This window comes from Mustelus asterias, chromosome 20, assembly GCF_964213995.1.
Source record: "Mustelus asterias chromosome 20, sMusAst1.hap1.1, whole genome shotgun sequence".
In the NCBI taxonomy this organism is placed as follows: Eukaryota; Metazoa; Chordata; class Chondrichthyes; order Carcharhiniformes; family Triakidae; genus Mustelus; species Mustelus asterias.
This window is the reverse complement of record NC_135820.1, coordinates 27,497,928-27,522,057: the sequence shown is the minus strand read 5'-3', so window position 1 is coordinate 27,522,057 and position 24,130 is coordinate 27,497,928. Positions and strand designations below refer to the sequence as shown.

The following is a 24,130-nucleotide window of genomic DNA, read 5'->3' as shown; positions in this document are numbered from 1 at the left end:
TAGAGATAACTAGCTGGTCATGTTAAAGCACTTCAGTTGGTAAAAGTTATGCGAATTATTTGCTATATTTTAGCTGTGTTGTTAAATATTGTTTGTTTTAATAAAAGCTTCCCAGTGGGTCAATCAAGTCATAACTGGAGTGAAACACTTTATGCTCACCCTAATGCCAAAATCAAAACAAAAAAGGTGTGGTCGAGGCTAACTTCATAATATACTTGGAGTTTCTGATCTGGTCCCTAACACTTTGAACAACAAATGTGAAAATGTATTCTTAAGCATGCTTAAACATGAGTGCACATCACAGTGCCACAAAGGCTGAGCTTTCCAGAGAGAAAATCAGGGGAAAAAATGGAGTTTCAGCCAGTAGACTGATTTCTTGAGTGGACCAAAAGGCCATATTGGTGACTGAAGTCAGTTGTGATACCTTCCACATTTGAAAAGCCTGCTGACAAACAAGGAACAACCATTTGTGCTGGATACCGGAAGGCCTGCTGTATCTTTAATTATACTGCAGCATGAGGCAGAAGGGGAAGAGTGGTGATCCCATTCTCAAGTATTTAATTCACTGGTACAAGGCAGTGTTATACAAAACATGAAAGCAGCTATTCGGTCCAGCTAGTCAAATATCAGTGGTTACACACATGCATGAGTGAGACTAACCCAACCTGTTCCCGTATCTGTTCAACTTCTTTACCTTCATCAACCTATTCAACCACAACCACCAGGTCAAAAACTAGCAATGTACAAAGCTTAATGGCTAACATAGGCTCTTAACATGGTGGATCACCAGGCAGCAGCCATATCAGGAGGAAAGGATGGCTTCTCTGTGCCAGCTCACCAAAGGAAGAGGTAACAGACACATTCTGCTGCAGAGAATGCAGAGAAGGACCTTGATGAAAAGGCATACAGAATGGTGATTGGCATGCACAGCCCTCCCTTCTCTGCCAAGGAGCATGGAAGAATCGGATTTCAACTTGGTTGTGACATTGCAGAATTGTTCTCTCTCCATTTGCCTGATGGCCCAGAGGCACAGCCACTACAGCTTCACCAGTGAGGATGCAGTAACACTCCCTGCCAAAACCACAACTAAAAACTCACTTCAATAACCTCAGAGGCACTCCAGAAAAAATTTGCAATAATACACTTTATTCAAAACTTGCTTACAAGTTGGATGCCTAGTATTTTCAGTAACACTAACGGTGGGTCCTTGCTGGAGCTGAAGATCTGTTCTTTAGTGAGAGAAAAGTGAATTTTCCAATGGGCCTACCTGATCTAAACTTGAATGATCATCAGATTCAATGGGGTTGAGTGACATCATGATCCCACTGCTTCACAATTTCTCTCATTAATAGGAGACAAAGAACAACAAAGAACAAAGAACAATACAGCACAGGAACAGGCCCTTCGGCCCTCCAAGCCCGCGCCGCTCCCCGGTCCAGGATTGAATCCTGAATCCAGGATCCCCGCCCAATTTTCCAGCCTATCTACATCCTAATATCCTATCCACCGAGCTGTCCCTCACAGCTACGATGCTTTGTTCATCACAACCTATTAACTCACCCCCACCCCCCCATTCCAGACCATGTGATCTCCAGGGAGAGGCGAAAACCCAGAGTGAAAACCCCAGGGCCAATATGGGGAAAAAAAATCTGGGAAATTCCTCTCCGACCCCCTGAGGCGATCGAAACGAGTCCAGGAGATCACACTGGCCCTGATCAGAAAATGCTTCCCAACCCTATTGATTTCCACTTCTGCTTTACGAACACCATCTGAATTCCCTGCCCCCGAGACAGGTTCCCAACTATCCACAGTCTCGCTCTGTACTGGCACCAGCAAGATGATCATAGAATGAAGCCTTGAAACGAGAAACAAAGAACAATTACCCCGCGCCGCTCCCTGGTCCAAACTAGACCACTCTTTTGTATCCCTCCATTCCCACTCCGTTCATATAGCTGTCTAGATAAGTTCCCAGTGTGTCCGCCTCCACCACCTTGTGAGACATTCACATGAGAATCCTTTTCATCATTGGGTGTTGTGAGAGAATTTCAAAATACTCTGGGATTTAGACACTAATAAAGACTACTAAAAACTAAGTCGATTAACTTTGGATAAGAATCACAGACTGCCGTAAATGTATTAGAGAAGGTACTGTCTGCACAGAAACACATATTTTTTTCAATATATAAAAGGCAAAAATAGCCATTGGACCACTGCAAAATGAGGCTGGAGAAGTAATAATAGGAAACAAACCAATGGCAGAGCAACTGAATAGTTACTTTGCATCAGTCTTCACGGTGGAAGACACCAGTGGGATGCCAGAGCTCCAGGAGAGTGAGGGGGCACAGGTGAGTCTAGTGACCAACACTAAGCAGAAGGTTCTGGGGAAACTGAATGGTCTGAAGATGGATTAATCACCTGGACCGGATTGACTACAGTCCAGGGTTCTAAAAGAGATAGCTGAGGAAATTGTGGAGGCATTGGTGGCGATCTTTCAGGAATTACTGGAGGCAGGGAGGGTACCAGAGGACTGGAAAGTAGCGAATGTAACACCGCTGTTTAAAAAGGGAGGGAGGCAGCAGACGGGAAATTACAGGCTGGTTAGCCTGACCTCAGTCATTGTCAAGATTTTAGAGTCCATTATTAAAGATGAGAGTACTTGGAGTAGGACTGAGTCAGCACGGCTTTGTCAAGGGAAGGTCATGTCTGACAAATCTGATAGAGTTCTTTGAAGAGGTAACAAGGAAATTAGATAAAGGAGAGCCAGTCGACGTAATTTATTTAGATTTTCAGAAGGCCTTTGACAAGGTGCCTCTTAGGAGACTGTTAAATAAGTTAAGTGCCCATGGTGTTAAGGGTAAAACACTGGCACAGATAGAGGATTGGTTAACTGGCAGAAGGCAGAGAGTGGGGATAAAGGGGTCTTTCTCAGGATGGCAGCTGATGACTAGTGGTGTGCCTCAGGGGTCAGTGCTGGGACCACAACTTTTCACAATATACATTAACGATTTGGAGGAAGGAACTGAAGGCACTATTGCTAAGTTTGCAGATGATACAAAGATATGTAGAGGGACAGGTAGTATTAAGGAAGCAGGGGGGCTGCAGAAGAACTTGGACAGGTTAGAAGAATGGGCAAAAAGGTTTCAGATGGAAAAGTGTGAGATTATGCACTTTGGAAGGAGGAATGGAGGCATAGACTATTTTCTGAATGAGAAAATGCTTAGGAAATCAGAAACACAAAGGGACTTGAGAGTCATTGTTCGAGATTCTCTTAAGGTTAAGTGCAGGTTCAGTCAGCAGTTAGGAACGCAAATGCAATGTTAGCATTCATGTCGAGAGGGCTAGAATACAAGACCAGGGATGCACTTCTGAGGCTGTATAAGGCTCTGGTCAGACCCCATTTGGAGTAATGTGAGCAGTTTTGGGCCCCATATCTAAGGAAGGATGTGCTGGCCTTGGAAAGGGTCCAGAGGAGGTTCAAAAGAACGATCCCTGAATGAAGAGCCGGTCGTATAAGGAACAGTTGAAAACTCTGGGTCTGTAAATGAGTTTGGAAGGATGAGGGAGGATCTTATTGAAACTTACAGGATGCTGCGAGGCCTGGATAGAGTGGATGTGGAGAGAATGTTTCGACTAGTAGGAAAAATTAGAACCAGAGGGCACAACCTCAGGCTAAAAGGGATGATCCTTTAAAACAGAGATGAGGAGGAATTTCTTCAGCCAGAGAGTGGTGAATCTGTGGAACTCTTTGCCGCAGAAGGCTGTGGAGGCCATGTCATTCAGTGTATTTAAGACAGAGATAGATAGGTTCTTGATTAATAAGGGGATCAGGGGTTATGGGGGAAAGGCAGGAGAATGGGGATGAGAAAAAAATTAGCCATGATTGAATGGTGGAAGAAACCTGATGGGCCGAGTGACCTAATTCTGCTCCTATATCTTATGGCCTTATGGTCTAACCAGTTAAACATGTATTTTGGATTTAAAAATGTATTTTAGATGTATTTTATGATTTGCACACTTTGGCCAAAATGCAGGCTGCCCCGGGGTGAAAGCTGAGTAGACAGGCCACATTCTCTTAGAACAATACAGTCACAGAGCACAGTTCTTATCAGTTATGTCATGGAAAATGCGAGTTCTTAAGTCTAAGGATGAATAGGATCATTCATTTTCACTGATAAAGATGCCTCTCCAGACAGTGAGATGACATTGGACTTTTGAACCCTGCAATCTACTTAATAGAAGTTGCTAAGAGACGATGGGAAAGGTACCTTTGAACTCTGTGATTAGCATTTATAGAAGTTGCTAGGAAACAAGAGGGTAGGTGCTTCCGGATTTTACGGACCAATGAATTCCTATGATGTCACAGGGCAGGATGCAATTGGCTAAAGTATATGACATACATTAACAATGATTGACCTAATGGTGATTGGTTCATATCCGTCAAGGATGAACCAGAAGGCAGGAAAAGTGATCTTGGGAAATCTATAATATTGACAAATGTAATGTAACCTCAGAGAAGTATCAGACTACCTGATGTTGGTCAATAAAGAATGTCTTTCACCAGGATACTGCTGTGTCGCAAGTCTTTGTATTAGCTAAAGTTTTGGCAATACTTAATCTCTGGAAAAAATACCCGTCTACAGGTGTCACAAGAGCAGTACTGGCAGCAACTGGAGGCACTGTATGTCCAAGAAAAAGGGCAACTGACTTCCGTAGCGCTATCCACATGAGGACTTTGGATCTAAACTTCATACTACCAATTTTTGAAGTCTTTCTTTGCATTTCCTCTGATGTAGAGGGTAGACTAGGCTAATAAACACACAACCATAGATTTAGGAACACTAACACGACACTAACTTTAGAATGAATGATACTGGACTGTGGGAACGTAGACCAGCCAGGGCTGTTGCCATAGACAGCTCTGTATGATTAACAAATATTTCTCATTTAAAACATGTATTTTGAATTTACAAGATGGATGTGTTTTGCTTTTGATTACATTTTGTGAAACTTCAGTCAATGACAAAATGCAGCAGGACCTGGTGGAGAGGGAAGAAACAATAGGTCCCCTAAAAAGCAATAATGCTATCAGCAGTGGTCAGAAACAAAATGGCTACCAATGCTAGCCTTATGAATAGGGTCATACAATTCCAAGAAATAACGCAGGTGGTGAGCAGACATGAAGAATTTCTCAGGGTCGGACGAGAGTCATGTGGGTTCAATTTGATGGGAATCGGCCTCCCATTTCATGTCCAGTGTCTCATGTTGTGAGACAATAGGAGGAGGATATTGTCCATAATTAATAACAAATGAAATTTCATTAGGTCATGATGTGTATTGTTATTGGCTGGAGTTAATGTCAGGATGATTATTGACTGATTTGTATTATTGGATTATGTCTACCGGAAAGGTGGGCCATATGATTCGGTAAATGTATAATTCCCTTTACGGGGGCATTGTTTTTCAGAGTGACATTGGGCTGCCTGCATTCTATACCTTGAGTGCAGGGCTTCCTCATATCATTCTCCCATTTGATCGTTTGGTTAAATGAAGTCATGTCTTCAAAATCAGTACACTGCATTTTGAGTCTTTGTACTAGCTTAAGTCTGAGCAAATACACAGCCTCGAGAGGAAACCCCCGTCTAAAAGTCTTTCTTTGCATTTCTTCAAACCAGGCTGAAACATTATAAAATCTGCATTTTACCCAAACTAAAGCGACAATAACCATCTTAAAGTGTGGAACCCAATACCACACACACATTCTAAACAAAGTCTTATCAAAGTTTTATTTAGGCTCCTCATTACCTCTTGGGTTTTATATTTTACGAAATCTAAAATTTCATTGGTTTACATTCCTGAGCAACCTGAGGTGGTGCCCATCCTGTCTTGTGAACAAGTATACCAAATCCTTCAACTCTTCCTCAGGAGATTCTACTCCCATCCAGAGTATACATGCAGGTTTTCTTTAACCAAAACATATCACCACACATTTACTGACGTTGAATTCAATCTTTTTTTTATCTATAATTTATTGATTTACTGCGGATAGTTGGGAACCTGTCTCGGGGGCAGGGAATTCATATGGTGTTCGTGGAAATGACTAGGGTTGGGAAGCATTTTCCGATCAGGGCCATTGTGATCTCCTGGACTCGTTTCGATCGCCTCAGGGGGTCGGAGAGGAATTTCCCAGATTTTTTTTCCCCATATTGGCCCTGGGGTTTTCGCCTCTCCCTGGAGATCACATGGTCTGGAATGGGGGGGGTGGGGGTGAGTTAATAGGTTGTAATGAACAAAGCATCGTAGCTGTGAGGGACAGCTCGGTGGATAGGATATTGGTATGTAGATAGGCTGGAAAATTGGGCGGGGATCCTGGATTCAGGATTCAATCCTGGACCGGGGAGCGGCGCGGGCTTGGAGGGCCGAAGGGCCTGTTCCTGTGCTGTATTGTTCTTTGTTCTTTGATATGTACCAGAGCTATTCAGCTACACAAGACATCACAGACAAGCATAATCTGTTTAACAATTGCCACTGGATAGCGATTGGAAGAACACCATGACTGACGTTTTTTGGTAGACTAATTCTGGACTGCAAAAGGTTACCTAATTGACATCAGCAAACCCAGCACAGACCCGTTCTAGGCTCCACAGCTCAGTTACATGTTGTCCTAGCTATTTTCTTATTGAACCTTATAGGAGCTTCATTACTTATTATCTCCCTTGTGATTGAGCCTCTAATTGAGATATTTAGAGGATCAGAAAATGTGCTCAAGAATTATCACAAGAATATCTCCCTGTATGTGAACAGCATGCTTGTCTGTTTGTAACTCGTGTCTGTCCCTTCCCAGCACAAAGAAATACAACCAAAGACACTTTTACACTGGGGCTCGGCTCTGTTTCATAAAGCATGGGATTCACATGGTCAACTACAAGCCAAATCGTAAAGATGCTTGGACATGCCAAAACCACAGCCTGGATTGATATTGTCAGAAATGCTGGTTCAGAAACAATGACATTAAGGTAACTGATGCCTTTGAATGTGGAAATTCACCTTCCCTTTTAAATAAGCAATATTTTGAGCCAGCCACACTCAGAGTAACAATCTGGCTGAGATCATTTGACCTATTTTGTCATTTGATGTTGGAATTTGAATTATTACTACCCTTTATCCTTCCCTGTCACTGCCTCCAGATAGCTAAGCATCTTCTACAACAAAGAACAATTCAGCCCAGGAACAGGCCCTTCGGCCCTCCAAGCCTGCGCTGCTCATGTGCCCAACTAGACCATTCATTTGTATCCCTCTATTCCCAGTCTGTTCATGTGGCTATCTAGATAAGTCTTAAACAATCCCAGCGTGTCCACCTCAATCACCTTGCTTGGGAGTGCATTCCAGGCCCCCACTACCCTCTGTGTAAAATACGTCCCCCTGACATCTGTGTTGAACCTTGAACCCGTGACCCCTTGTGTTCGTCACCTCCAACCTGGGAAAAAGCTTCCCACTGTTCACCTTATCTATGCCCTTCATAATTTTATACACCTCTATTAGGTCGCCCCTCATCCTCCGTCTTTCCAGGGAGAAGAACCCCAGTTTACCCAATCTCTCCTCATAGCTAAGACCCTCCATACCAGGCAACATGCTGGTAAACCTTTTCTGTATTCTCTCCAAAGCCTCCACGTCCTTCTGGTAGTGTGGCGACCAGAACTGGACGCAGTATTCCAAATGTGGCCTAACCATCGTTCTATACAGCCGCAACATCATATGCCAACTTTTATATTCTATGCCGCGTCCAATAAAGGCAAGCATGCCATATGCCTTCTTGACCACCCTCTCCACCTGTGCTGCCACCTTTAAGGATATGTGGACTTGTACACCCAGGTCCCTCTGTGTGTCTATACTCCTGATAGTTCTGCAATTTATTGTATAGCTCCCCCTTACATTAGATCTACCGAAATGCATCACTTCGCATTTATCTGGATCAAATTCCACCTGCCATTTCTCCGTCCAATGTTCCAGCCTATCTATATCCTGCTGTATTCTCTGACAATGTTCATCACTATCCGCAATCCAGCAATCTTTGTGTCGTCCGCAAACTTACTGATCACACCAGCTACATCTTCCTCCAAATCATTTATATATATCACAAACAGCAGAGGTCCCAGTACAGAGCCCTGCGGAACACCACTAGTCACAGACCTCCAACCGGAAAAAGACCCCTCCACTGTTACCCTCTGTCTTCTATGGCTAAGCCAGTTCTCCGCCCTTCTAGCTAGCTCACATTTTGTCTCGTGAGATTTAACCGTTTGCACCAGCCTGCCATGAGGGACCTTGTCAAACGCTTTACTAAAATCCATATAGACGACATCCACGGCCCTTCCCTCGTCAATCGTTTTTGTCACCTCCTCAAAAAACTCAACCAAATTTGTGAGGCATGACCTCCCTCGTACAAAACCAAGCTATCACTAATGAGATTATTCAGTTCCAAATGCGCATATATCCTATCTCTAAGAATCTTCTCCAACAATTTCCCTACCACGGACGTCAAGCTCACCAGCCTATAATTACCCGGGTTATCTTTGCTACCCTTCTTAAATAACGGGACCACATTTGCTATCCTCCAATCCTCTGGGACCTTACCTGTGTCCAATGAAGAGACAAAGATTTCTGTTAGAGGCACAGCAATTTCATCTCTTGCCTCCCTGAGGAGTCTAGGATAGATGCCATCTGGCCCTGGGGATTTGTCTGTCTTAATGTTTCCTAAAAAACCTAACACTTCCTCCCTTGTAATTGAGATTTTTTCTAACGGGTCAACACATCTCTGAGACACCACCAGTCAACATGTCCCTCTCCTTTGTGAATACTGATGCAAAGTATTTGTTTAGGATCTCTCCTACTTCCTTTGGTTCTAAGCATAATTCCCCTCCTTTGTCCGAGAGGTCCGATTCTTTCCCTAACAACCCTCTTGTTCCTAACGTATGTATAAAATGCCTTAGGATTCTCCTTAATCCTGTCTGCCAAGAACATTTCATGACCCCTTTTTGCCCTTCTGACTCCCTGTTTGAGTTCTTTTTCTACTTTCTCTGTATTCCTCCAGTGCTCCATCTGTTTTTAGCTGCCTGGACCTCATGTATGCCTCTTTTTTCTTTTTGATTAGACTCACAATTTCACTGGTTATCCATGGCTCCCGAATCCTACCTTTCCTATCCTTCCTCTTTACAGGCACATGCCTGAATATTCTACTGAATATTCCTCCACTCATTTGATATTGAGGAAATTTGACTCTCTCAATGCCCGATGTTTCACACATACCCCACTGAGTTGTTAAGAATATTTGGCAGGGTTAATAGCTTGTATGGAGAGTAGAGTTACATATTTGTCAGCCAACTTAACAATACTCATGCAGTGGGAACCCAAGGATGCAGCTGTGTTTTGTACGCATTTGGCACCATATGAATAATATCACACTGTAATCACAAGTTAACCTTCTAATGTTAATGATTATGTTTATACCAAGTCTCACCATACAGTTGTTTGTGCGACACTTTAAAAGGGGAGTTTCTATCCAGGAAAGTTGGACTTCACCTAGCACCAAGATCGTGAATGGTGCCAGGAGCTTTCGAGCTCCAGACCAGCCATCATTGCTGGAGTCCCCGATGGGCAGAAGGGCATGAGACTTGTTCTTTATTTTCCTCTTGTATTGTTTACTCTTTTGCAATAAAGAATATGATACTTAGAGATTGTAATTCTAGCTGGTCTCATATTTAACATTCTCCCAGACCAATAAAAGAACAAAACAACATAGCTGAAAAATTGTGGAACCACTGTACATTGGTCTTGTCAAGTGTGTGTACTTTATTTTTTACATTTTGTTACCCTCACCGTTTGATAATAAAGAAAAAAATCAGCAAATAAACTTGATAATTTTCAAGAAAAATCAATTATTTCAGACTTTTTTTGCATAGTAATCAGGCAATTCATAGATGAGCATTGAGTTATGTGTTTATGATTAGTGGGTGGACATGTTTATACAAGGGCTCAATATTCACATACAGCTTAATATCATGTGGCTCTCTCAATTCTACTCGGTGCAGTCGGGTAACCTCCAGCCGCAGTTGTTCCAGGGTTTTTGAGGAATTGATGTTCATCTCCTTTTCCCCTGTGTAATCCGGATCCTCTGGATAAAGTTCATCCCCAGGATACAGAAATGCATAACCATCAGAGGTATTTAGATGAATTGGAAGCCATCGATCGCAGCCATTTGAAGCACGATCTTGACTGAACCGCTGTAGATCTTTGAGATAGGGTAATCGGCAAAGCCTGCCCAACTCATACCACTGAGGGGGAGGGACATAGAACTTCCCTGAATTGTAGCCTTCAATCAAATTAAGAGGGGACATCCAGTTGTACAGCACAGTTTCCCGACTATCTTGAAGTGTGAAAGGAACCTCTTGCAAACAACAGATGAAAAACACAGTATCAAATCTCTTTCCCCCCAGGTGAGTGGGGGTTAGCCAATTACTCCACTCGTTCAATGCCCAAATATTTGGTATACAGTCTAGCTCTCTGCACAGTTTTATAAAATTTGCTGCATCTTTTTGTACAAGTGGCCTCCAATTAGCTAGCTCCTTTTGATCATACTGTGTAAGTTTTATGGCCTCTTGGCTTTTCAAACATTTATCAGGGTCATTTGGCTTCACAAGTAGAATCCCTGATTCTTCAAAGGTTTCCCTAATGGCACAAAGACGGAAAGCCACTTCTCCAGGGATTTCAGATCCCAACTTTCTCCTACCTGTTGCAAAGATTGGAGGTCTCTTGGCAGTTTCCCTGACCGTACCTAGTTTAAAGTTGGGTGGCTCGCAAAATGGTTGGAACATCTGGATCCACTCATTGGAAAAATCAGACGGGTTGATAGTTCCACCCGGGAACACCTGAGCGTGAGGCAAGAAACTGCTTTTTGCACTCCGCTGTAACATAAGTACAGTATAATCGAACACAACCGTCTCCAGCCATGAATGAGTCAAATTTCTCTCTTGGTTAGACACCGGAAGTGGAGGTCGACAGGCCTGTATATTGGTGGCATTTTTATTCACAAAGCGATTTCGGACACCTGAAGCCAAGATCACAGTCGCTGCTTCCTTCCAATATTTTAAGTCCCGATTCATCTTTGCTGCAAGAAATTATAAACCATTGTTAGCTGTTGGTGAAACTGTAGAATTGGTACAGGCAATCAGCAATCCCACTGCCCTGCTGCTGAATTCAGCAACCCAGTGCCCTCACGTTTGAACCAGCAAGCCAGTGCTCTGTAGACCTTGCAAGTTTGCCAGAAACATGGGGAAAGCGGCCATCATAATACACAAGTGGACACCCACCAGCCCCACAAAAGGGTCCCTCATCAACTCTGTATACTTCAGTGATCTCAGCTCCACAAGGTTCCCCACAAACAAAGTATAAAAGCAAAATAATGTGAATGCTGGAAATCTGAAATTAAAAAAAGCGCTAGAAAAATTTAGCAAGTCATGAAATATCTGTGAAAAGAAAGAGAGTTAATGTTTCTGGACAACGAGCTTTCATCAGAACCCATTTTGAACACAATCTTGCCCCACCCCTCTATGTTAGGACAATTAAAGTTCTCTCCATTATAACTGCTCTATAAATCTTGCATTTAATATTCTTGAAAATTTGTTCATCTAAATCTTTATCACTAGTTGGTGGTCTTTAGAATACACGAAGCAATATAATGGTATTCTTATGGTTTCTTAGCTCTAGCCAAATAGATTCTGACCCGACCCCACTGGGACATCGTCTTTATCCTACACCGCATTATCTTCTAATCGAACCTGCCCCTTCTCCTGAAACCTTGTTACAAAGCATGTTTAGTACACAGTCCCGTCCCTCTTAGAGCCAGTTCTGTTTTCTCCACATATTGGGCACGATCTTACCACCTCACCATGTCTGCCGATTAGCTTAGCGAGCTGGGAAAATAGCGTGAAATGCTAAAAATCTGATTCGCACCTGGCCCGAAATGCTATCTTCCCAGCCCCTTTTTACTGCTGCGAGCTCCTTTGCAACCAGCTTAATAGCATGAATTAGAATGGATTTCAGTGTCATTAGCGAGGCCAGCATGCTATTGTGCCTCCTCCCAAAGGCTTCCCACGTCTGCAACATGACATCATGCTGGCACAAATCCCTATTGCTCTATAAAAGTGTGGTTCAGGTACAGCCCCCTCAGTAGTGAGCGGGAGCGAGGAGGACAGTATCACTGAGCACCAACCCCAGAGTGCAGGGTCTCAGCTACTGACATGGTGTTGGTTAGGATGGGGGGGGCTTGCATGGGCGCAGGAGTTTGGGCAGGCTTGTGCCGGTATGGGGGTACTCACCGCTGGCTTGGGGTTTGTGTTGCGCATTCCCCCTGGCCACTGAACGACCCCCGAGGGGTTGCTTACGAGGTTGACTCTCAACCCCACTCGCCATGATTACCGTGCTGTCTGTCTGCTGACATTTCATCCCAGGTCCCACTAACAGTGACAAGAACCAGGTTTGGCAACTGTTGTCCCAATCAAGGGAGCTCTGAAGGTGTTGACAAAGCTCCTCACACTGGATGAACTCTGCAGTGCTGCCTTCGATGGGAACCCATCTTGTGATAGTCGCGAGGGAACTTCTCCATCATCTGTCTGAACTGGGAGGCACTGCCACAGATGTCATGGGGACATGGGTTGCTGGGAGAGTGAGGAGCCTGGGTTAGATAACCTTACTGGCTGTCTCTCTTTCTCTCTCCTCATTTCCCTCCCCACTCCAAAGTAATAATGGGTTTTGCTATAGAGCCAATAGACCTGGCAGTTATTCTCGTGGCTTACCATAGAACCATAGAAAATTACAGCTCAGAAACAGGCCTTTTGGCCCTTCTTGTCTGTGCCGAACCATTTTATGCCTAGTCCCACTGACCTGCACTTGGACCATATCCCTCCACACCCCTCTCATCCATGAAGCCATCCAAGTTTTTCTTAAATGTTAAAAGTGACCCCGCATTTACCACTTTATCCGGCAGCTCATTCCACACTCCCACCACTCTCTGCGTGAAGAAGCCCCCCCTAATACTCCCTTTAAACTTTTCTCCTTTCACCCTTAACCCATGCCCTCTGGTTCTTTTCTCCCCTAGCCTCAGCGGAAAAAGCCTGCTTGCATTCACTCTATCTATACCCATCAAAATCTTATACACCTCTATCAAATCTCCCCTCAATCTTCTACGCTCCAGGGAATAAAGTCCCAACCTATTCAATCTCTCTCTGTAACTCAGCTTCTCAAGTCCCGGCAACATCCTTGTGAACCTTCTCTGCACTCTTTCAATCTTATTTACATCCTTCCTGTAACTAGGTGACCAAAACTGTACACAATACTCCAAATTCGGCCTCACCAATGCCTGATATAACCTTACCATAACACTCCAACTTTTATACTCGATACTCCGATTTATAAAGGCCAATGTACCAAAGGCACTCTTTACGACCCTATCCACCTGTGACGTCACTTTTAGGGAATTCTGTACCTGTATTCCCAGATCTCTCTGTTCAACTGCACTCTTCAGAGTCCTACCATTTACCCTGTACGTTCTACTTTGATTTGTCCTTCCAAAGTGCAATATCTCACACTTGTCTGCGTTAAATTCCATTTGCCATTTTTCAGCCCATTTTTCTAGTTGGTCCAAATCCCTCTGCAAGCTTTGAAAACCTTCCTCACTGTCCACTACACCTCCAATCTTTGTATCATCAGCAAACTTGCTGATCCAATTGACCACATTATCATCCAGATCATTGATATAGATGACAAACAACAATGGACCCAACACCGATCCCTGTGGCACACCACTAGTCACAGGCCTCCACTCAGAGAAGCAATCCTCCACAACCACTCTCTGGCTTCTTCCATTGAGCCAGTGTCTTATCCAATTTACTACCTCCCCATGTATACCTAGCGACTGAACCTTCCTAACTAACCTCCCATGAGGGACCTTGTCAAAGGCCTTGCTGAAATCCAGGTAGACAACATCCACCGCCTTCCCTTCATCCACTTTCCTGGTAACCTCCTCGAAAAACTCTAATAGATTGGTCAAACATGACCTACCACGCACAAAGCCATGTTGACTCTCCCTAATAAGTCCCTGTCTATCCAAATATTTGTAGATCCTATCCCGTATCACACCTTCCAATAACTTGCCCACCACCGACGTCAAACTTACTGGCCGATAATTTCCCGGATTTCTTTTGGAACCTTTTTTAAACAACGGAACAACATGAGCCACCCTCCAATCGTCCGGCACCTCCCCCGTGAATACTGACATTTTAAATATGTCTGCCAGGGCCCCTGCAAGTTCAACACTAGCTTCCCTCAAGGTCCGTGGGAATACCCTGTCCGGTCCTGGGGATTTATCCACTCTGATTTGCCTCAAGACAGCGAGCACCTCCTCCCCTTTAATCTGTAAAGCTTCCATGGCCTCCCTACCAGTTTGCCCTATTTCCATAGACTCCATGCCCGTTTCCTCAGTAAATACGGATGCAAAAAAACCATTTAGTTTCTCCCCCATCTCTTTTGGTTCCATACACAGTCTACCACTCTGGTCTTCAAGAGGACCAATTTTATCCCTCACTATCCTTTTGCTCCTAACAGACCTATAGAAGCTCTTTGGATTTTCCTTCACTCTGTCTGCCAAAGCAACCTCATGTCTTCTTTTAGCCCTCCTGATTTCCCTCTTAAGTAGTTTCTTGCACTTTTTATACTCCTCGAGCATCTGATGTGTTCCTTGCTGCCTGTACATTTCATACAACTCTCTCTTCCTCTTAATCAGTGTTACAATCTCCCTCGAGAACCAAGGTTCCTTATTCCTATTTACTTTGCCTTTAATCCTGACAGGAACATACAAACTCTGCACTCTCAAAATTTCTCCTTTGAAGGCCTCCCACTTTCCATTTACATCCTTACCAGAGAACAGCCTGTGCCAATCCACACTTCCCAGATCCCTTCTCTGGAGGAGGAAGATGTCTGCCCGCTTCAAGGCCAGCCCAGACCAGAGGCCACATCAGGAGCAAAGGACTGCGGCCGGGTGGGGGCAGGACGCCCATCAGCCCGAGGGGAGGGCCAGAAGATGTCGGAGGCGGAGATCCTGCCTCTACAGGACTCACATATTATTCGATGGGCTGCAAGATGCTGTGTGCTGCCGCAGGCTCTGGCTCAGTAAGGAGACAGTGCGACACCTGTTCCTGGTCCTCGCAAAACTGGCACTTTGTGGAGCAGGAGAACACCCTGCACCGCTCCCAGTTCCTTCCAGGCCTTCGATGGTGACCTCTGCGGCATCTCCCAGTACTTTGTGCATCCATGAAGTGACAGATGCCCGGTACACCTGGTACATCAAAATTGAAGTGGGCCAGGCGCATCTGAAAACTCAGGCTGCAGGCTTTGCCGCCATCGCTGGGATGCCCCAAATGCAGGGGTCTACAGATGGCGCACACATTGCCTTGTGGACCCCATACGATCAAGGAGTAGCCTTCATTAACAGAAAAGGGTTCCACTCCCTTAACATATTGCAGAAAATACGGACACATGGGATGGGGGGGTGATTTAGTGGTTTGGATCAGGAATTGGCTAGCTGTAAGAAAACAGAGGGTGGTGGTTGATGGGAAATATTCATCCTGGAGTTCAGTTACTAGTGGTGTACCGCAAGGAACTGTTTTGGGGCCACTGCTGTTTGTCATTTTTATAAATGACCTGGATGAGGACGTAGAAGGATGGCTAGTAAATTTGCGGATGACACTAAAGTCGGTGGAGTTGTGGACAGTGCGGAAGGTTGTTGCAGGTTACAGAGGGACATAGATAAGCTGCAGAGCTGGGCTGAGAGGTGGCAAATGGAGTTTAATGCGGAAAAGTGTGAGGTGATTCACTTTGGAAGGAGTAACAGGAATACAGAGTACTGGGCTAATGGTAAGATACTTGGTAGTGTGGATGAACAGAGGGATCTGGGTGTCCATGTGCATAGATCCCTGAAAGTTGGCACCCAGGTTGATAGGGTTGTTAAGAAGGCGTACGGTGTGTTGGCTTTTATTGGTAGAGGGATTGAGTTTCGGAGCCATGAGGTCATGTTGCAGCTGTACAAAACTCTGGTGCGGCCGCACTTGGAGTATTGCGTACAGTTCTGGTCGTCGCATTATAGGAAAGGTGTGGAAGCATTGGAAAGCGTGCAGAGGAGATTTACCAGGATGTTGCCTGGTATGGTGGGAAGATCGTATGAGGAAAGGCTGAGGGACTTGAGGTTGTTTTCGTTAGAGAGAAGAAGGTTAAGAGGTGACTAAATAGAGGCATACAAGATGATCAGAGGATTAGATAGGGTGGATAGTGAGAGCCTTTTTCCTCGGATGGTGATGGCTAACACGAGGGGACATAGCTTTAAATTGAGGGGTGAGAGATATAGGACAGATGTTAGAGGTAGGTTCTTTACTCAGAGAGTAGTAAGGGCATGGAATGCCCTGCCTGCAGCAGTAGTGGACTCGTCAACATTAAGAGCATTTAAATGGCCATTGGATAAACATATGGATGATATTGGAATAGTGTCGATTAGATGGGCTTTAGATTGGTTTCACTGATTGGCGCAACATCGAGGGCCGAAGGGCCTGTAATGCGCTGTAATGTTCTATGTTCTATGTTCTGTGTTCTATTCAGATTGTGTGACCACCTTTTGAACATCAAGCACGGCATCCGGAGAATGCATGATAATTACATCTTGTGCAGCTTGGACATCCCCAGGCTCTCTGAGAATCACCCCAGGCTTCCAGGATGCTTATGGAGGACAAAAGCTACTCACTGTTGTTATGGATGTTGACACCAGTGCTGAGGCCCCAGATTGAAGCAGATACAATGAGGCCCATGCTGCACCCCGTCCGTCGACAGGCTCCTGGCAATACAGGTCCGCAGCCTGGGCCGCTGTGGCAGTGCCCTCCAGTACAACCTCCTGGGTCTCCCGCATCATCCTCGTCTGCTGTGCACTCCGTAACCTGGCACAGCAGCAGGAGACTTCCTGGAGGAGAAGGGGGTGGGGAGGGGAAGATGGGGGGAACCACGCAGATGCTACTGAGGAGGTGGCCCAAGAGGATGTGGAGGAAGAGGCTGAGGAGGAGCCAGAGGATGGAGGCCAGGTGGCAAGGGTCCAGTAGGGCAGGCTGGCAAGGGAGGCCCTCATCACAACAAGGTTCTCCCAATCGGAGGCGTGGGATAGAACAAAGAACAATACAGCACAGGAACAGGCCCTTCGGCCCTCCAAGCCCGCGCCGCTCCCTGGTCCCAACTAGACCATTCTTTTGTATCCCTTTTGGATCCACCAACTCCAACCGCTCTCCACCCAAACCCAACCCCTCCCCCCCTTCGCCTTGTCCACAACCTCCTCTATGGGTTTCATTGACATCACACCAGGGACCTGGGTTGGCCGTGTTAGTGAATTCGTGGTCCAGGCAAGAGGGTGATGAAGACTCGATATGTGGCACACTGTGATGCTGCCCTGGTGCCACACAAATCTGACCGATTCTCTGACTGCACACTGACACCCGGACCATGTCTTAGTGAGGGTTGGGGTCACCACTGTTTGGCCCAATGCCCTGGGGCATGAAGGTGATGCTGGGGGTGCAGCCCTAGGGTCCAGTGGATGCTGGGAATGCCACGCCAGGCTGTCACTGTGGACCTACATGGAGCCCACTCCTGCAACTGCTTGGCATGAACGCTCGGAGTACAACAGCAGTCAGGGGTCTAGCACAGGTGGGAACTGGGGAATCACAGACTCAGTGAATCTTCCCCTCCTCAGGATCAGAAGGGGAAGCGGACAGCTGTGTTCCACGCCCTGTGATGCCCTTGATGGGCGTTCCCTGGTGGGCCAGGACCTGGAGGTCCCCAGTTGACTTTCGGGTGTCACAGATGTAGATGTGCCACCCTGTTCATCCCGCTGCTCGGTGTCAGGAAGGAGGGATTCAGAAAGGCTGGGCGGCTGGGGTCTCTTAGGTGGAAGGTCTCTGCATGGGCACCAGCCCCTCCTCCTCCCTCAGGGTGCCTGTTATCCCCTGGGACACTCCATAGGACACAGAGGCAGTTGAACTGAGCTCCAGAGGTCCCTGCGTCATCTGGTTCTGCCAGTCTTGGAAACTGCGTTTACCCCTTGGGATGCAAGCCCTCTGATTCCAGGCCAAGCTCTGGATCCCATCAGCGATAGTCCTCTGAGACTGGGCCAAGCACTTGAGTCCCTCAGCATGCCCTGTGAAACTGGGTCATGCTGTCGAGGCCCATAGCTGTGGCCTGTTGTGTCTCAAGCATGCTTCTGAGGCCCTCAGCCATGGTCCTCAATGACTCAGCTACCCGTAGGATCCAATCATTGATGGCTACCATTTCTCGCCCCAGGCTTTCCACTGCGGTCGCCATCCTTGCAGTGTTGGCCTGGGTACCATGCAATGCCGGCACCTTGGCCTGAAACACCTCAAAATAGTTGCTAGAATGTTACTGACAGCCCCTCCTTCAATTCCAGCTCTGCTTCTGCATCTCCAGCAGCTTTGAAAGAACTGATCCCAGTGGCACGGCACCTAGCTGGGGGCTAGCTGATTCCTTGGCCCTGAGAGATCTCCGCACGCCTGAGCCCTCGGACTTTCCTGCTTCCACTTGATGTGCATCACAACTGTGTGGTGATCACCAAAAAGTGCCCAGAAGCCTCACCACTAACATATCCCACCGTGGTGACTGTATCTGCGCTGGTGGATCGTGTGATGCCTGTGTCGACTGTTGGGTGCTTTCTTCAGAGGTGTCGTCGGAGCTGTCGACAGGGATCTCAGTGGAGGCAGCAGGGGTGTGCTGATTCCTGAGGGCCCAGCCTCATCGGGATCGTCTCCTGGAAGGCAAGACATATGAGTAAGTGCAAGTGAGTGGCAAGTACGTGGGCAGATTATAACTTACTTAAGATAAGTCGTATGAATGAAGATTTTGGCTCCTCACTTCTGTGGCGCACCCTGACTTGGCTGTTGGTCATCACAGCTCCATCGCACACTCCTCAAACACAGTGAGGATATGCAAACTCAGGGATCCCCACCTCTGGTCTTTGCTCGCTCCCTGCGATTATGGGCCATCTTCTCAGAAGGGGGGATTGAAAGCCTGATGGCTGGAAGGGCATGGTGTGTCAGATGGTCTCTGTCGGGACCATGCCTCAACAGGCAGGGATTGTGACAAGGGGAGCAAAGGGGTTGGAGGACTGTGTTAGGGTGTCAATGCTGGAGGGCCGTGGAGAGTCTGGGAGTGGATCGACGTGGACATTCCAGGTGCAAGACGGGACTGATGCCAGAGCGGGATGGATACTCACCCTTATTGCCCGAACAAGGTTGTTAATTTTCTTTCTGCACTGGCCACTCGTCCTCCATGCCAGTGCATAAACGCTTACTGCTTCTGTCACCACTTCCCAGGCCGCATTGCAGGCCCAACCCTGGGCTGCTGGCTGTCTCTGGGGAAGAAGATGGCCCTGCGCTTCTCCACAGCATCGATTACCTGCCCCAGCTCCCCCTCTATAAATCGTGGAACAGTCCTACTAGGTGCCATCTTCTTGGCATGACTGATTGTGTGTGCAGCATTAGTGCTTAAGTGGAGCTCCCCCCCTCCACACTTAACGGCACACAGCTGCAGCCACTTTGGTGAGTCATGCACCTCGAGAGCCTCCATAATGCCGTGAATCACATGGAGGCGCTTTCATTGCACTAAGTGTCGAAAGATTGCAGTGTGAGGCGTGCCGACAAGACAAGCACGAAAAACTCCTGTTTTCTCACTGTTATAACATTTGGACCATGATTTTACATGAAAAATTCTAAGCGTCCAGCTGGTGTGAAAACGGGAGAGGTTAAGATGCATTTTTTGAGCGAGTCTTTATTCCTAATCTTATGCACTTAGTGGCCGGGGCTTAAATCACCAGCTTGCTCTAGCAGCAGAGGGAGCTATTGCGCATGTGCAGACCTCTGTGACTGCACATGCGCAATTGCAGCAGTAGAGACCTGGCAGACAGAGAGATCTGGTAGGCCTCTGCTGCTGCAGCTGCCCCCCCCAACCAGCTATCGTGGGGTTCACAGCCGATTACGAGCCCCACACCGTCCAAAGGTATCTCCCCGCCACTACCTCACGCCCAGACCAATTGCACCTCCCAAATTGCAGGCATAGTGCACAGCAGGCCCTCTGCCTCCCCCACCGATTGCAAGCAGAGCAGCAGCGGGCCACCCCCTCCCCGAGCAGGCAGCTCTGGCCTGGTACCACCTCCTTCAAACCCCACCCCCGAGTCTCCGTCCCCAGCAGTGCCAAGGTGCCAGGCTGGCACTGCCCAAGGGGCACCACCTCGTCTTACCCTCAACCTCACGGGGGGGCCTCAATGGGCTCCAGTTCTACCAACGAGGCCAACACGACTGTTCCCCATTCCAGAGAACCTCTCCCGGCAAGGTCACAAAGGCAAGTGCGCCCGGGTGATTGCATCTCAGGCTCACTAATCGCATGTTATTGACGTTTGAAATAAAATTACATAATATATTCAGCCTTTCGCCTGAAATAGGCAAGAGGCTGATCGCGCCGGTGTTGGTAAGATCACAAGAGCCAAGAAATCGTGCGATCCTCATTTTTCGGCTCTCACATGATTTTACCAGCTCACTCCGTCCATCAATGGGTGGGGCGAGTGGTTAAATCACAGCCTTCGAAATCTTTTGGGAAAATCCCAACCCTGACTACCTGGTTCCCCCAGCCTGGCTAAGTTACTTTAAACCCTCCTCAATAGCAGTAGGAAATAAGTATGTCCCTAGCCTATTCAGGTTCAACCTGTACAACTCTCCAAAGTAAGAAGTTTAACAACACCAGGTTAAAGTCCAACAGGTTTATTTGGTAGCAAAAGCCACACAAGCTTTCGGAGCTCCAAGCCCCTTCTTCAGGTGAGTGGGAATTCTGCCCAAGTGAGAATTCCCACTCACCTGAAGAAGGGGCTTGGAGCTCCGAAAGCTTGTGTAGCTTTTGCTACCAAATAAACCTGTTGGACTTTAACCTGGTGTTGTTAAACTTCTTACTGTGTTTACCCCAGTCCAACGCCAGCATCTCCACATCACAACTCTCCAAAGCCAGCCGGAATGTAGAAGGAATCTAAAAACCTTCCACGTACACAATCTCTTCAACTACACATCTATCCTCCCATTTCTACACTCACTCAGAATTGGGTGATGTTACAGAGTTAGAAATAGATGGTATTGGTGCAGATCCACGGTCGGAAGTTCAACATGGGGTAAAATTATGGCACCAAGGCTCCAAATAGTCTGGATAAGGCTGTTGTCCAGGATAGCGGTAGAGTTGATGATGCAGGAGCAAAGTGGGGACGAAAAACAATGGCTTCATTTTTCCCAATTCTTAATCAGAGTATTTGGGTGTCAGAATAGCATTTTAACTGGAAGGATTTGAATAATAAAAAAGTTAACTCTTTAGGATATAACAATGGTATGGCTGATGTATACCACAGCTACATAAATGCGTCCAACGAAAAAGCTAGCGCAGCTTTTTTTAAAAAAAAGTTAATTGTATTTGGCCCGACCAAACTAATATACACATACCGTGCCTCAAAAATAATCTAGAAATGGCGCTTCGTGTAACAGATCCCAAATACTCACCTCACCCACAACCTCACCCTGGCTCCCCTGCGCCTGCGCCACACCTGCCCGCGCCTCGAGGCCTCTCGTGCCTGAGTTTCCGTTGCTTGGCGCGAAGCTGAGTGGAACCAGAGCCTGCCGGGCGGGGAGGGAGGTGCAGAATGGTCCCCAGAGACGCTCTGAGGGCGAGGAACGTCTCATGGACTCGAACCTTCTTTATGTGTTTGCAGGTAGGGACGTCAAATATCTTTAGACCTCTAACTTCTAATCATAAACCCAAATCACCCCCGAAATAGCCTCTAATTCTAAACTTAACGCAGCTCACCGGCTCAACAGCAGCTTTGACCTGCACCACATAGAAAGTCAAGGGTAGCAGATGTATGGGTAACACCACCACCTCCAAGTCACACACCATCCTGACTTGTAACTACGGTCAACGGCCGTCACAAATTTGTTTACCCGCACAAATGTGTATGTATGCCAATCGTGGTCCCAAAACGTTATTCATCCATGATTTAGAATATGAAACTCTCACCGTTCCTATTTCTTTCCCACGTAGAAAGTATGCACTGTGCAAGCTCCCCATTCACAATTTCACCCTTTGTGAGATTTTGTAGGAATGGAACCCCTATGAATGGCAGGACTTTAGTATATATTGCCATTCCTTCATTATAACTGCGTCAGAATCCTAGAACTCCCTAATAGCACTGTACTAATACCAAATGGACTGCAACGGATCAAGAAGGCAACTCACCACCAATGTCACAAGGACAATTAGAGATGAGTAATATTTTCTTGTTTTTGGAATATCAATATCATGTTGTCATAAAGTGGGAAACAAGCTCGTGTGGGTGTGCCTGGTTTAGACCGTAAGACATAGGAGCAGAATTAGGCCACTCGGCCCGTCGAGTCTGCTCCGCCATTCAATCATGGCTAATTTTTTTCTCATCTCCATTCTTCTGCTTTTTCCCCATAACCCCTGATCCCCTTATTAATCAAGAACCTATCTATCTAGACACTCAATGATCTGGCCTCCACAGCCTTCTGCGGCAAAGAGTTCCACAGATTCACCACTCTCTGGCTGAAGAAATTCCTCCTCATCTCTGTTTTAAAGAACAAAGAACAATACAGCACAGGAACAGGCCCTTCGGCCCTCCAAGCCCGCGCCGCTCCACGGTCCAGGATTGAATCCTGAATCCAGGATCCCCGCCCAATTTTCCAGCCTATCTACATCCTAATATCCTATCCACCGAGCTGTCCCTCACAGCTACGATGCTTTGTTCATCACAACCTATTAACTCACCCCCACCCCCCCATTCCAGACCATGTGATCTCCAGGGAGAGGCGAAAACCCAGAGTGAAAACCCCAGGGCCAATATGGGGAAAAAAAATCTGGGAAATTCCTCTCCGACCCCCTGAGGCGATCGAAACGAGTCCAGGAGATCACACTGGCCCTGATCAGAAAATGCTTCCCAACCCTATTCATTTCCACTTCTGCTTTACGAACACCATCTGAATTCCCTGCCCCCGAGACAGGTTCCCAACTATCCGCAGTCTCGCTCTGTACTGGCACCAGCAAGATGATCATAGAATGAAGCCTTGAAACGAGAAACAAGGAACAATTAGCCCGCGCCGCTCCCTGGTCCAAACTAGACCACTCTTTTGTATCCCTCCATTCCCACACCGTTCATATAGCTGTCTAGATAAGTCTTAAACGTTCCCAGTGTGTCCGCCTCCACCACCTTGCCCGGCAACACATTCCAGGTCCCCACGACCCTCTGTGTAAAATATGTCCTTCTGATATCTGTGTTAAACCTCCCCCCCTTCACCTTGAACCTATGACCCCTCGTGAACGTCACCACCGACCCGGGGAAAAGCTTCCCACCGTTCACCCTATCTATGCCTTTCATAATTTTATACACCTCTATTAAGTCTCCCCTCATCCTCCGTCTTTCCAAGGAGAACAACCCCAGTTTCCCCAATCTCTCCTCATAACCAAGCCCCTCCATACCAGGCAACATCCTGGTAAACCTCCTCTGTACTCTCTCCAAAGCCTCCACGTCCTTCTGGTAGTGTGGCGACCAGAACTGGACGCAGTATTCCAAATTCGGCCGAACCAACGTTCTATACATCTGCAACATCAGACCCCAACTTTTATACTCTATGCCCCGTCCTATAAAGGCAAGCATGCCATATGCCTTCTTCACCACCTTCTCCACCTGTGACGTCACCTTCAAAGATCTGTGGACTTGCACACCCAGGTCCCTCTGCGTCTCTGCACCCTTTATGGTTCTTCCATTTATCGTGTAGCTCCTCCCTACATTATTCCCACCAAAATGCATCACTTCGCATTTATCAGGATTGAACTCCATCTGCCATTTCCTTGCCCAAATTTCCAGCCTATCTATATCCTTCTGTAGCCTCTGACAATGTTCCTCACTATCTGCAAGTCCTGCCAGTTTTGTGTCGTCCGC

The 24,130-nt window shown here is 46.7% G+C and overlaps 2 protein-coding genes across 3 annotated transcripts in view; both read right to left on the bottom strand.

The window, feature by feature from the left end:
- LOC144508451 (acyl-coenzyme A diphosphatase NUDT19-like) overlaps window positions 1-21,779 on the bottom strand; it is a 33,420-nt gene extending 11,641 nt beyond the window's left edge. The window contains exon 1 of the mRNA XM_078236379.1: window positions 21,690-21,779. The gene's annotated coding sequence lies outside the window, so the exon portion shown is untranslated. The remainder of the gene's footprint in view (window positions 1-21,689) is intronic.
- Window positions 9,984-24,130, bottom strand: part of LOC144508453 (acyl-coenzyme A diphosphatase NUDT19-like) — a 424,531-nt gene continuing 410,384 nt past the window's right edge. For both annotated transcript variants that reach the window (XM_078236381.1, XM_078236380.1), the window contains exon 2: window positions 9,984-11,158. In XM_078236381.1, coding sequence (XP_078092507.1) covers window positions 9,984-11,158 — 1,175 coding nt within the window. The remainder of the gene's footprint in view (window positions 11,159-24,130) is intronic.